The 15162-nt window shown below is 23.5% G+C and overlaps 4 protein-coding genes across 4 annotated transcripts; 1 reads left to right on the top strand and 3 right to left on the bottom strand.

Annotated features, from left to right (window-relative positions):
- Positions 1–155: 155 nt before the first annotated feature.
- Positions 156–1597, bottom strand: PBANKA_0516600 (leucine-rich repeat protein; the record flags this gene model as incomplete). Its single annotated transcript, XM_034568415.1, has 4 exons — positions 156–737; positions 930–1029; positions 1150–1280; positions 1478–1597. 4 exons carry the CDS (start codon positions 1595–1597, stop codon positions 156–158), a joined length of 933 nt encoding a protein of 310 aa, XP_034420407.1.
- A 1055-nt stretch (positions 1598–2652) lies between these two features.
- On the bottom strand, positions 2653–7269 carry PBANKA_0516700 (RNA polymerase II-associated protein 1, putative; the record flags this gene model as incomplete). Its single annotated transcript, XM_034568417.1, has 1 exon — positions 2653–7269. The coding sequence occupies one exon, from the start codon at positions 7267–7269 to the stop codon at positions 2653–2655; it is 4617 nt and encodes a 1538-aa protein (XP_034420408.1).
- A 902-nt stretch (positions 7270–8171) lies between these two features.
- On the top strand, positions 8172–9668 carry PBANKA_0516800 (heptatricopeptide repeat-containing protein HPR1; the record flags this gene model as incomplete). Its single annotated transcript, XM_034568418.1, has 1 exon — positions 8172–9668. One exon carries the CDS (start codon positions 8172–8174, stop codon positions 9666–9668), a length of 1497 nt encoding a protein of 498 aa, XP_034420409.1.
- Positions 9669–10604: 936 nt separating this feature from the next.
- PBANKA_0516900 (S-adenosylmethionine decarboxylase/ornithine decarboxylase, putative) lies at positions 10605–14816 on the bottom strand (the record flags this gene model as incomplete). Its single annotated transcript, XM_034568419.1, has 1 exon — positions 10605–14816. One exon carries the CDS (start codon positions 14814–14816, stop codon positions 10605–10607), a length of 4212 nt encoding a protein of 1403 aa, XP_034420410.1.
- Positions 14817–15162: the final 346 nt, after the last annotated feature.

Below are 15162 nucleotides of genomic sequence, written 5' to 3' on the forward strand. Positions count from 1 at the left end.
TATGAGTGTGTGTGGACAGACTTTAAGTTTTTTTTAACATGCACGCACTCACAAAAAAGTATTGCTCCCAGTATGCTATTTCTTCACTTTTAGAAAAACTATATATATAATTTTCTGAATTTTTTTCTTTCAGCATATACAATATACATGGTTGGTTATTTCTTCTTTAACAAATTTGTTGGGGATATCAAAAGAGCATCCAATTGCTGTATTTGTGGTAGAATGGATATAATTTGGTCTCTATATGTGTCTTTTAAATTATCTTGTATTTCATTTTTTTCTAGGTACAATGTTTTTAAATTTTCATTATTTTTTAATTTGACAATCATATCTAAACTTTTAATATTATTATTATTCAACCACAATTCTTCTAAATGTTTTAATTCAGAACATATTAATATATTTTCTATTTCATTATATGCTAAATCTAAAACTTTAAGATATTTTAGTTCTTTGATTTGATCATTTATTTCATTTAATTTGTTATAACTTAAATATAACTCATTTAATGATAGAACATTATTAATAGATTTTTCATCCCATTTTGTTAGTCTGTTATGTTGTAAACTTAATTTTTTTAATTTAGGTAATTCGGGTAATTCGAGATGCTCTATTTTATTCTTACCCAGCCACAATTCTTCTAAATTTTTCAAATTCTCTATATTTTCAATTTTACGTATTTTATTATATCCTAATTCTAGCAGCCTCAGTTTTTTGCAGTTCTTCAGGTTTTCAATCTGTGGGCGGGGGGAAAGAATCAAATCCGGGACAACAAAATGTGGAATATGGAGAAAACACATTAAGTGGAATTCGAATTAATTTATATTCATCTATCCATTTTGTATAAATATAAACGCTGTTATATAGTTAATTTATAAGATATAATATAATAGTTTTTTCGATGCATACATGTATATATATATTTTTACCTTTGATATCTTATTACTAGACAAATATAATTCTTCTAAATTTACTAGTGTCTCTAAATTTTCAATAACTTTAATTTTATTAAATGACAGATCTAGGACTCTACAAAAGATATGAAAAATATGTGGATATAATATATGATATGCAAAATAATTAAAAAAAGTAACATTAGCAATAATATTGTATTACTATTAAGAGAAATAAAAATGAAAAATATATTACTTTAAATTTATTAACATCGATATGTTTTCAATTCTTTTAATAGAATTCTCATATAATTCGAGATGCTCCAATTCTATATTATTTTCCAAATTTTCGATTTTTTCAATGCAGTTCGAAATTAATTGAAGAGTCTTCAGTTTGTAAATTCCATTGAATGTGATAAAAAAAAATATATATACATGTGATATTGTTTTGTTAAATATATGAAAATACAAAATATATTACATAAATATATCTCCAATACGCAGTATAAAGAAATATTATAAACAAATAAAGACACTAAACAAATTTTAGAGAAAAATAAAAATATTATGAATATAGGACTTACCATTAGTTTTTTGCATTTCTCGATATTTTCTATTTTCCTAATTCTTGAATACTGATGAGAAATAATCGTTTCATTTTCATCAAATGTAGTTATTTCCCCAAGTACATTATATGTAGCCATCTTTTGTTTTCCGAATATTTAATTATTCTCTATATTTTAACTATCATGCCCAAGCATATGCATAAAAAATATAAATAATTTAATATATTTATTATATTTTTTTAATATTAATAAGCATAAAAATGTATAGTAGCTTTTTACATTTGGGTATGAAATAAGAATTATAGGGTAACTTGATGTTATTATTTTTTTTTCCCCCTTTTTTCCATAAATCATTAATTTGAATAATATTAAAATTTAATTTTTTTTAAACACTGAAATGAGCATAGATATATTATGAATATATAAATATATTCCATATATATGCATATTTTATATAATATATATATTAATTTACTTCTCCTCTTTATATTTGTGAAATAGGCGTTCATATTTTTTTTTTCATCAACTTATAATTTCAATTATATAAATTCATCAAGATATATTTTCAAAATTTTATCAACTTTATATAACATTTTTTAGTATCATTTTAATTAATAAAATAGGAATTATTTTGATAAAATGTATAAATAAATTAAAAAAAATTGCAAGATTAGTGTTAAGCTATGGAAATGTAGAAAATTATGTATATAATATAATAACGGAATGGATACTGAAATGTGGAAAATCATTTGATAAATAAAAGTTGGTGTATTGTGGTAAAAAATAAATTAATATAATATATAAAAGCAATTTATACAATGTTAAAAAAAGTTTATGCACATTTATGTGATAATACGTGAAATCTATACAAAATTTTAATAACACGATGACAAATTTTATTTAATATTTTAGTTTTATCTTTTTTTTCAATACATGAATAACAAATTTTATTAAAAATATTCAAAAGAGCATGATAGCTCTTAGGTTAGTTTTCCAGTTTATGAGCATGCAGACAGGTACACGTACACGTACAAATAATTATGTTTGGGTGCACACTATTCAAATCTTTATAAATATAAAATGAAGACAATGTAAATTACTATATTCAATATAATAAAAAGGGAAATATTATTCAAATAATATATATTATATATATGTTTGGTGTATCTTCACCACATGTGGATCCTCTCTTTCTAATAGTGATCCTTTTGTTTGTTGTTAATTTGTTTTTTAACAAAAAATAGAAAATGTAAAAAACTTGGATCGGAATATTCTGTTAGTAAATTTTTAAAATATTCTTCCAAGTTTTGGTGTAAAATAAAATTATCATAAGAATTATATATAAATGAAAAAATCGAAGGAAAAAATTTCGTTAAATCGACAATATAATTATGTTGTTTCAATCCATAATAAGTGGATATTGTATATATTATATAATGCTGATTATCAAAAAAATGAATAAATATATTTTTCCCTAAAATTTTCAATATATCATAATCGTTAAAAAATATATTTCTGCATTCTTGTGGAAAGGATACAGTAGAAAAAAAAAATAATATTGATAAAAGTAATGGGTTAAAAAAATATCCTAATTTAAAGGATTCGATGATTTTTTCAAAAACTGTTTGTGAAAGAACGGAGCTAATATTGAGTCGCTTTAGTCGAATACACGATTTGATATTTTGTTTATTTTTTTCGAAATTATTTAATATATCTTCATTTTGTCTAAAAGAACTTTTTGCATTATCCCCATTTTGTTCCATTCCCTTTTTCCTTTCTATTTCATTTTGGAGAAAAGAAAAAACAATATTTTCTATGCTCTTTTTATATTCCAATTTTTCGTCAAAAAATGTGGTTTCACCCCTTAAAGTATCAGCATCACAATATATGTTATTAAATATATATAATTCTGCTATAGACACAAAATAGTTATATATATTTATATGCTCATTCATATAGTCTCCAATTTGTTTATGGTTATTAACAAGAAATATTTGAATGAAAAATTTAAAAAATGTAGATACATCCATATGTTTTACTAAAAAATTTAAAACATTTTTATTCAAAAATAAAATTAGCACTTTGCTAATTATTATTTCTTCCTTTTTGTTTATATAATTTAATGGTTTATTACATTCTCTAAACATATTTTTTAGTAACAATAAAAATATATTTTTTTTGCTATTATATATTGATAAACTTTCTTTTATATATTTTTGTAAAAATAGGATAACATATGCCACATTAATATCTTTTATGTATTCATCGTTGTTCTCATAATTTGAACATATTTCCCTTTGATACATGTCTGCATTTTGAAAAGAAGTTGGAATATCGCCCTTTGTATATCTAAGCAACGTTGATTCCTTTATACCATCATCGTTTTTCATTTCCCTTTTTATAAGCATTTCAGAATTATTTTGCAATAAGAATTGATCCGAATAAGTATATGTGTCTCCCTTTATGTTTTTATTTATTGAAATGTTTGGTTGTTTCGTGATTTCTTTTAAAGAAAAGTAACTAAGAGAAACTGAAGAGCAAAATACAAGCGAATAGAAAATAAGATTCATATTGTCATTCCTTAAAATAGTGTCACATATTTTGTTATTTTTAAGTTTATTTTGATTAGTATTCATGCTCGAAACATTTTGTTCCTTATAAACATTTATATTAAAAAGTTTGTATAAATTGTAAAACAAATATGATAGTGGTAGAAACACATTGTTCGAATCTAAAATATTTTCAATTTTGAATACGTCTATTTTAAACAATTTTAACACATCTCGATTTAAGTGAGAAAATAAATCAATAAGTGACTTTATTTTGTCACAAATATTATTGGCACTAATTTTATCATCATTATTTTGTACTTCATTCATATAATTTATCTCAAAAATTATTTTCAAAATACCGTTTAGAATCTGTATAAATATGACAAAAAAAAAATGAGGATCCAAATATTGTTCATAAATAATGTAACTGAATATAAAAGGGCATTCCTTTCTTTTGTTAAATATATTTTTAATTATGCTGTCTTCATTTTTATCATTATTCCTTTTTGCGTCATCTTTATACCAATCTAGCAACCAACTAAGATTTCTTATAAGTACATACCCAATTCGTTGAACCAATTTCATAAGTTTGTATATTTGCTCGGTATGTATACATTGTTCTATATTTATACATTTTTTTCTAATACAGATAAATAAAGTATATATATAATTAAAGCATTGATTTATTAATATCAAATCATTTAAATAGTTAAAGTCTAATTTATTTTGTTGTTTCATATTATTAGAGTAAGAAAAAGAATTGTCTGCATGTATATATTCATAACATTTTTCTTCTTTGTGTATACTATGATTATCTACATTATTAATTTGGATTTCTAACGTTTTAATAATTTTAGAAGTATATAAAAGCCCTGATAAATCCATATCAACACATTTCAAGTTATAAGTAGAAATATATAAATATACTTGAGTTAGAAACTTTTTACAAATTATATCATTTTTTATATTTATTTTATGAATTTTGTTAACAATATCATGAAAATATTCAACTGATTCTTTATACAGATTACAAGATAATAAAATTCTAAATACTTTTAACGTTTCTGTGGAAATAAATAAATAAAAATGCCTCATTGCAGTGTTTGTGTTTTTTTCCATGTTATCATTTATTTTTTCAACATTTTGATTGTTTCCAATATCAGTACAATTTTCAATATTCAGACTAAATGGCAAAGTTCTATAAAAAATTAAAAATGATAGGACATCGAAAATCTGAAAAAAATCTTTATCATAGTTATATATAATTATATATCTTATTAAAGTAATTAAATTATAAACAAAATTAAGATCAGAACAGTTAATTCTTTGATTTGTGTTTAGGCATTCCTTTTTTATTCTTTCATTGTACAAATAGCTACCTACAATTTTTGATTCGCATATTTTTTCTAAATTTTTTACAAGATCTTTATTTTTTAATATATTTATTTCATGTTTATATTTAATTAATAACCCTGTTAAAAGGCACACACAACTATTTTCTACTTCGACAACAGCAAAATTATTTTCCAAAATATTACTTATATTGTTTATAAGTTTTATAATTTCGATATCTTCATTATCATTTGTTTTTTTATATGATTTTATTATATCTAAATTTATTTCTAATAATTTACTTGGATTGTCAGCACTTCCATTAACATTTTTAAGGTAGCAAAGAATTTTATCATAAATTATATTATTTTCATCATTTTGTTCATATTTTTTTTTCGTTGTATTTCTTACAATTATTTTATCTACTTTTTCTTCTTCATTTTTTATTTCATTTTCTTTACACTTATTTATAAAAATTGTAATGTCATCGTCCTTTGGATTGTTAAGATTATTTGCTTGATTTGAGTCATATATATTATTGTCTCTATGTTCTATCGAATTTTTCACAATCTTTGAATTATTATTTTCTAAGAACAAATCTGAGATAGAATAACCTTGCCCTTTTTTGCTTGAATAAAAAAATATATTATAACTTTCATCGAAAAAAATGTTATCACTAAACAAATCATGATATGAAAAAAATTCATAATTTATAGAATATTTAAATTTGTTAATTTTGTTTTCTTCTGTTCCGTCAAATATGATTTTATCTTTTATTATGTATGTGTTATTTGGAAATAAGTAGCTAGCCATAGCATGAAGACAATTAAATTGTAAATTTTTATTATTATAATAATTAAATAAAAATAATAATTTTGAAAATATATTCAAATCATTATTTAAATAATTTACAAATCTATTAAATGTAAAAGTGTAAGAATATTTGTTTTTTACTTGATAATTATTTATTATATTACTATTTAAAAGTACATCATTTAGTTCGGAAACTTTTAAATACATATTTATAAATATATGTTTCATAATTTTTAATGCTATACATACTTGATTTGGATATGAACTTTGACATAAAAATAAAAGCTCAGGTAATGTATATCCACTATTTAATGGTTCTTCATTATGATGATAAAGTCCATCAAAATTGTCAAATATTTTTTTTCTTTCTTTTTCGTTATATAGATTTTCATTTATTTGTATTCTTAGTCTACCTGAAAAATCAAATCTTATTTCATGTAATTTTATTTCTTTCATATTTTTTATTTCTCTAATTTCTGTGTCTTCTATTGGATTAGTCCATTGCAATTTCGCTAGTTCATTCTTATTCATTTTAAAGATTACGTTATATTTTTTTGTATCATTATTTTTATAATAATCACTGTGATTATTATTATGTATTTTTTTTTCTAAGTCAGTTTTCTCTATATTTATGTCTTTTTTATGATTATCATTATATTTTATGTTTGGAATTGTTTTGTTGGCAAAATTATAATTTTGCTTGTTTTCATGTTCATTATTTTTGCTATTCTCACAACTGTGGAATGAATTATTATTATTGTATATTTTATTCAAGTCTAACTTTTCATTCTTATTATTTTTTTGTAAATTTAATATACTCCTGTGAAGAGCTGGGGGAAAACTTACATTACAACTTTTTAATATATTATTATTTTCTTTTTCTGCTTTTTTGTTCAAAAATTTGGGGGATTCATCAACAAGATTAAAAGTATAATCTATATTTTTGGCATCATTTTTGAAGTGTTCTTTTTGATGATTATTTTCGTTTTTTTCGTCACTTGAACTTTCATCATATTTTTCTATAATATCGAATTTGCATTGGTTAACTATAAAATCGTTTACTCGTTCTTTTCGAAGTTTATCCTGCAAATCGTCTGCCTTATTATGACTCATTTTTATGTACCAAAATTGATATAGTAATAAATAAGCAAATGGATAAATAAAACTTACGCAAGTTTTATGACTTACAACATGCAAAAAATAATTATTATATAGCTCAATTATTTATTGGCTGTTACACAATTTATATTTATATATCGCCATATCTGGTAGTTTCATACATATAACATATAAAAATCATAATGTATCCATATTTTATATATATCCTATTAACTCCATTTTTCTTTTGTTAATTTTATACAGTAGTAAGATTGTTCCAATAAAATTCATGCATAAAAAGGAAAAATTAATTTCCACTTTTAAAAAAAAAATATAAATAAAATAATATCAAAATAGCAAAAAACTATCCAAACATCCTAAATATTAAAAGATATGAATAAAAATATCGCGGTGCTAACTATACAAAGGTAAAATAAATCATGGTAAAATTTATGGTAATAAAATGGAATAAATAATTGAGACTAGTATTTCAACATAAATATAGATTATCGGCCTAATGTATGCATACTATAAATAATTATAATTCGAAAATTTTTACTAAAAATAAATAAATTTTTTTTTACATAACTTTCTTATAATCGAGTGTATACACTATTGAATTATTTATAAAGTGATCCTTATAATTTAATATAACTTTCTTAATAATGTAGCTTTATTATCCTTCCACTATTTCAATTAATTTGGTTTAATTTGTGCTATATATTTTTATTTTATTTTATAATTTTTCACTTGCTGTGTAATGAAAGCTTATGCCTATGAGGAAAGGAGTGCGGATATATTGGGGGTACGTGATGATGTGATTTACCCCATTTTAACTGAATTGATTAGAATGATTTTTTTTTAATCTTTTTTTCTAAAATTTTATTATTTATCGAGTTATTAACAATATATTAAGAATGCTTATATATGGGATATTGCTTGGAAGGGGAAAAGCCAACAAAATTTATCCCCAAAATATAGGGCGATGGATGTATGCACATTTTGTAACATGTACAACAAATGATAATATAATATTAAAAAGAAATTATGAGGAAATAAAAAATTTAAAGGCACAAGAATTGCGCAGATTAAGCGAAAGCTGTTGTATAAAAAAAATAAGCGATGTAATTATATGGAGTGAAATATGTAGAAATGCTATTAAAAAAAGTGACGAATTTAAACATTTTGACGCATTATTACTATTATCATGTTTTGATAAGATGAATTTATTAGACAAAATTTTATATACACATTTTTCAGATATATTCATAAAGAATATAAATAACTTTGAACCTAGACATTTAATATTATTAATAAATTTATATTGTAAAGTTAATATATTTCCACGTATTTTATTTATAGAAGTTTTTCATGCTATAATACGTTATTCATCTAAGTTGTATCCAAATGAATATGTTGATATTTTTGAATGTTTTGCAAAATATGAAATAGCAAATAAAGATTTGATAAGTACATTGTGTAAGTCTATAGTAAAAAATATCAACCTTTTTGGTTACACAGATTTATGTTCTATTGTTGGAGCATTAAGATCGTTAAAAATAAATGATGATGTATTTTTTTATTGTATTGACGAAAAGCAATTAAAAGAATTAAAAATGTCAACTTGCCAAGAATTATTTGATTATATAAATAAAATAAAATTATTAAAATACAGTTGGGAATTATACGAAAAAGATTTAATAAAAGAATTTTTAAATAGAATAAATGACTTTAAAAATGGAAATGATGTAAATCAATTGCATGACCCATTTATTTGTTTAAATTATTTAATTTCAAAAAATATAATTTCTAATAACTTTTTATTAACTTTAAGTATGTGGTGTGCTAATCAAGTTTATCAATATCCATCAAGATCAGCTAAGAGGCCTTTATCTTATCAACTTATAAAATTATATCAGATTATGAAAGAACACAATGTAGAAAATTATGATTTTATAGAAAAAGCAATTCATAAATTTGTTATTAGCAGAGGAGGTCTGGCTACTAATCGTGAAAAAATAACTAAGCCAGTTTCTTATCAAAAGGGAAGGAAATATATATTTACCCCTGATCCATTAAATGCGTATTCTGAGGATACAAATAAATATATAGATTCATCTAATAAAACAGAAAACATCCCAAATAAAAATGAACAATTAGCCTATTCGAATATGTACCAAGGAAATGATAAAGATTTCGATTTAACAGAAACATATTCATACAACGAGAATGCAAATGATCATATTAAATACAATCCTAATATACTAACACAAAAACAGAAATTGATTAATCTAAGTTTGGAGAAAAAAACTGAAAATAAAAAAGAAACATACTCTAATTCTCGGCATTGTAATTTTAAATTACGCCAAAGACCTAAAAGGATAAAAAATCAGCCAATACAAGATCAAAAATAGCCACAAATAGTGCATGAAAAAAATGAAAGAATCATTTAGTAAAATTGTCATAAAAAATACATGGTAGATAGACACTATTGTGAAAAAATTTTTTATATTGTGTAATTTAATATCGGGAAAAAATAATTCCTAATTTTGTCTTTCCAAATTGGATAGTTTTAGTCACATCACTTTGTTTTACTTTATTTTGTTCTCTTATTTTTTACCTTTCGCAGATCCACATGTAATAAAGATAGTTTCATTATCATTATTATTTTTGTTACATATTTTACTTTTTAAAAAACTTAAAAACAATATTAAATAACGATTTTTTTTTAAATGTTCATATTAATTATTTATCCATATATATAATTAAAAAAAAAAAATACCGCATACAAGTAAAAATGTGTATATATATAAACATGTTTATTATTTAATTTCAAACACGTATTTAAAATAAAAAAAAAAGGAACAAAAAGAGAAATTAATTTGTGATAAATATATCAATAATCCGAATATATACCACATGATATACTTAGGTGGTCATTGTATTAGCAGCGTATAGAACATATATACGCGGGATTTGATATACTTTTAAAATTTCCTTAAATGTTAAGAAAATTTCATAGCAATATTCAAGCTAAAACTATTAAAATTCATATTGATTTATTAAAAAAAACCAAATATCAAAACTAGTTTTCTATTAATTCGGTATATTACAACTTTTGGGGTCCACATATTGAAATGCGAAAGAAACGAAAAAAAGTTCTTCCGTATGCTCCCTGTGCGGCTAGCCAAGATTTTTTTCGCGCCTAATTTATAATAAATATTTAGCATCCATTTATATATGCATTATTAATTATGTTTCCATTTTTCGGATTTTGTGTATTTCTCATTTATCACCCCCTCCCTCTTTGTGATGTGATATCCTCCTTTACAATGTATTATTCGTGTGAATCAAACGGAAAAGGGAAATTTATTTCGAGGGAAAATGTATATTTTTTGGCAGGACTGAAACCCATTGAAATTTGAGGAGCTAACAAAAGTATACGCGCCTGTATATTCATATATAATCCAATCATTTATATTACATTCAGGTAAATATGTAGATGAAGTAATCATATCAAGCCCATCACATGATTGCCCAAATATATTTGTTAAATACAAAGGGGAATCTAATATCATTTGTTTTGAGTCTATTTTGTTATTATTTATAATATACATTGGCGGTCTGCTATATTCATCAAAAATAATTCCACTAAAGCATCCATAAATACTGTCAGTTATATAATATGAATAATAATTATATCTATTATCATGGATATTAACAACTTTTTTTTTAATATTTGTTATATTTCCTAGTTTTGAATTATCTTCATGATTAAATGCACTTCCAGGAATAACAGTTTTACCATTTTCCGTTGGAGAAAAAGAGTTAACATTTTCATGATTTGTGCTAGTATTATATACATTGTTTGTTTGTATCTCTCCATTAGTGCATACTTCAGATGTTAAATGTTTGCTTTCTTTTTCAGTTTTTAATTCTGCAATTGGTATAGTTCCTGTGCAATTTCCTTGGTCTTTATTTTGTATATTTCCATCATCATTTTGCTGATAATTGTCGTTATTAGCCACTTGTTCATTGCTTACCACATTATCATTATTATCTTCAGCATTTTTTAAATTGGATAATCTGATAGGGGAAAAAGTAGGGCATCGCTTTCCAATAACTTTGGCAGCTAGTGTTGATGAAGAAGCAACCATATATCTACCAGGCTCAGAAATAATTCTCAATTGATCTTTAATATCCTTAAAATAATGATCTATAGACATATTAATAGCAAGTGCAATCTTTTCAAAATTGTAAAAGTTATAATTTTTTTTAATAACTGATTTTTCATTTAAAAAACTCATGATATATTTTTTTAATTCTTCTTCATTTAAAGTACAATAATGTTTTTCTTCATTTTTTTTTGCAAAATCATATTCTAATTCTTCAGGATATCCACCCCCCATATTTAAAATTTCAAATTTATACCCAAGGCGATGACTAATATTAAAAACTTCTCTCGATAATTTTATAGCTTGACAAAAATCGAATATATTTTTTGTATTACTACCTACATGAAATGATACACCTATAATATTCATATTGTTTTCTTTTCCAAATTTAAGAATTTTTTCCCATTCATATTCATTTGCACCATATTTTGACGACATATATGATTTATAATTTTTAAAATCTATATTAATACGTAAAAGTAATGAGCAAGTAGGATGATATTTACATATTTTTTTCAACTCATCAATATTGTCAAATGTGCATAAGTTTATATTTTTTTCTTTTGCATATTTTAATGAAGCTGGGCTTTTAATAGTATTAGCATAAATTATTCTATCTGTAGATATGTTTGGTAAAAGGGTTATTAATTTGTTTATTTCGCCAATGGATGCACAATCAAAACTACAATTTAAGCCATATAAAAATTTTAAGACAACTTCATCATCGTTACTTTTTACTGCATAAAATGGTGTAACTCTTGGTAGGTTTCTTTTAAATCGAATATATTGTAATAATATTTTTTGTAAATTAATACAAATTACTGATGTGTCAATATTTTCATTTAGCATTTTATTAAATGTGCATATTTCTGCTTTATTATTACGATAATAATTCATCATTTCTTTTTTATGTTTTTTTTCCAAAACAAATTCGTTGTTATCATCGTCTGTGGTATTGCTATTCGTTTCAGAACCCAACCTACTTTTTTCACTTTGAAATTCTTGTCCATCTAAAAGAAAAGATGATATATGATCCGTTCGTTTTTTTGTTTCATGAGCGTAGTTTAGTATACTCGAGTTCTTTTCCATATGAATATCATCAGCGTTATCACTAGAATTACTTATAGAATAATTATTACGATTGGAGTTTGAAGTATTATCCATCGAGTTCAAATCATCTTTTATATCGATGATATGAATGTTATTTTCTTTGCAAAAATTATAACTATATTCATACATACTATTAACATATTGTAAAGATAATGGTGTTGTAGATTTCAATGCGTTAACATTCTGTGCATTTTTGTTAGGCTGTTCAAAATAAATAGAGTTGTATGGTTTGATTTTTTCTTCGTTTCGAATAAAATTTTTCTGTTCATAAACACAATATTGAATTTTTAAAAAGCCAACATATTGTTCTTTTTTTGCGCATAAACTGTAATACTGATCATTGTTTATAATAATGTTGTTTCCCAATTTTTTATTTACTTCTATTACTTCATTGATGCTTTTTATACTCTTATTATTTTGAGAGGATAATAAAACTGAGAGGAATCGATTAGTGTTATCGCTATTATTATCTCCAGATTTCTGTGCCAACGTATCTTCGTTAAAATCATACAAATAATTAACTATGTATAAATATTGTGCCTTATAAAAATTCAGCTGTTTTTTTATAAAATTCATAAAATTTTCTGATTTCAATACGCATGATAATTCTACAGATACATATGAAACACAATCTTCAGGTGAATAATGAACACATAAATAATTATTTTTATTTGCAACATTACAAGAAAATCCGTATGGAACAAAATAAAATTCGTTATACATAAATTTTTCATTATTTTGTATATTTATGCATTCATATAAATTTTCTTCAATTTTTTTGATGCCCATATTGCTTGATGTGTTATCTTTGCCTTTTTCGTCATTTGCATTTTTATTAAGAAAGTCAGAACATGCAATTGTAAAAGATGATAAGGAAGGGCCGTTTGCTTCGGTTTGCTCATAATTTTTATCTAAATTATTATCCAACATATTTTTGTTTGATAAGTTATCAAGCTGCTCAACTTTTGCATCGATTGTTTCTTCATTGCTTATGTAACTAATAACTTCTTCTTCTACTAAAAGTTTACCATCATCTTCTATTGTATCCATAGAGTTATTTTTTGGATGGAATTCTTTTAAATCATTTTGTAATAAAGAAGTATATGTGTTACTACTGCATGTACTTTTCTCATTGCTTCTAACACTATTAGTGTTACTATAAGTTTCTTGTGCTTTAGGAGTTGAAATAAAGATATAATTATTATTATCGAATACTTGCGTGTTATCCTTATCCATATTTTTTGAATTTTCTTCAGCTAATAATAATTTTGAATCAAATTCATTTAAATTATTATTTTTGTCATCAGAACAAGTTAACATTACTGTTTGATCGTCTATTGTATTATACAAAGTATTGATTGAGTTATTGTCTAGATCCTTAGAAACATTTACTGTAATATTCGTATTTGCAGTGTTGCTTGTGTATTTTGATGAATTTTCAACTGAGTCAAATGAATACACACTACTGTTACATACCTCTATCTTTTCGCTTTCTTCAGATTTTGGAATATTTATAGAATACTTAGAAAGTACATTGAGCGAATCATAAGTTAAATATTCACTATGGAATTGGTTTGGCATACTATATTTTTTAATCCCAAATAAGTGCATTTCAGAACAAAAATTGGGGAATACGTTCAAAGCAGAAGTATCTATTGTTGCATCTTTGTTAACTTGCGAAAAAAAAATGTAATGATTTCTATTCATAGGCAAAGGCGTGCTAATAAATTCCATACTTTTTAGAAAAAATTTGAAAAAAACTTTTTCATCGTCAACAGATTTATGAGGATATTCTTGCTCATAATAACCATCTTTTGTTACATTTTTATAATTCATGTGTGTGAAGAAGGAATATTCAAAATAGTTTTGTATAAAATCCAAAATTTCTTCTAATTTCGTATTATTTTGAATAAAGGATTCATTATATAAATTGGGTTTTTCTAAGACAAAGTATTTTTTCCATTTATATATTAATATATCAACAAGAAAAGGAATAAAAAATAATACTTTTGTTTTTCCACAGGTTTTTATATATATCATGTCATTGTATATATATAATGAACTTTCTGATAATAAATATACTCTGGATCTTTCATTTAGTGGTGCATTTATATCTTCTTTTATTTCTGATACTATATTACAACCTATTAAATGAAGCTTTTCTTCCCATAAATCTCGTGATATATCTAATAGGGAATTTATGTTTCCGTTCATAAACACATTTTTTCTTAGCTTGATTACTACGCGTTTTTCGATTCCTTCAAATACGTTGCTCATTTTTTCTGCGCTTAATATGAATATAATTTTATCGAGGAAAGATTTACGTGATTGATATGTGTGGGTAAAACTATTTTTTTGTGTTGGTGGCTTTATGTATATATTTTTCAATAATAATTTTTTGTTTTTTTATGAATATTTCAAATGACGATATATATATATAGGAGATATATTATCCCGATACGATTTGTGATAATGCGCACAGGAAGTGAAGAATAATTTTATTGTTATTTTTATTTTTTTATTTTCCCCCTTTGTTATTCATTCGCAGTGGCATTTACAAAGATGTCTTGTTTGCAACGAAAATTGGATGGCTAATTAGGGTATAATGTTGATATTATCTTAT

Source organism: Plasmodium berghei (assembly GCF_900002375.2).
Source record: "Plasmodium berghei ANKA genome assembly, chromosome: 5".
NCBI lineage: Eukaryota > Apicomplexa > Aconoidasida > Haemosporida > Plasmodiidae > Plasmodium > Plasmodium berghei.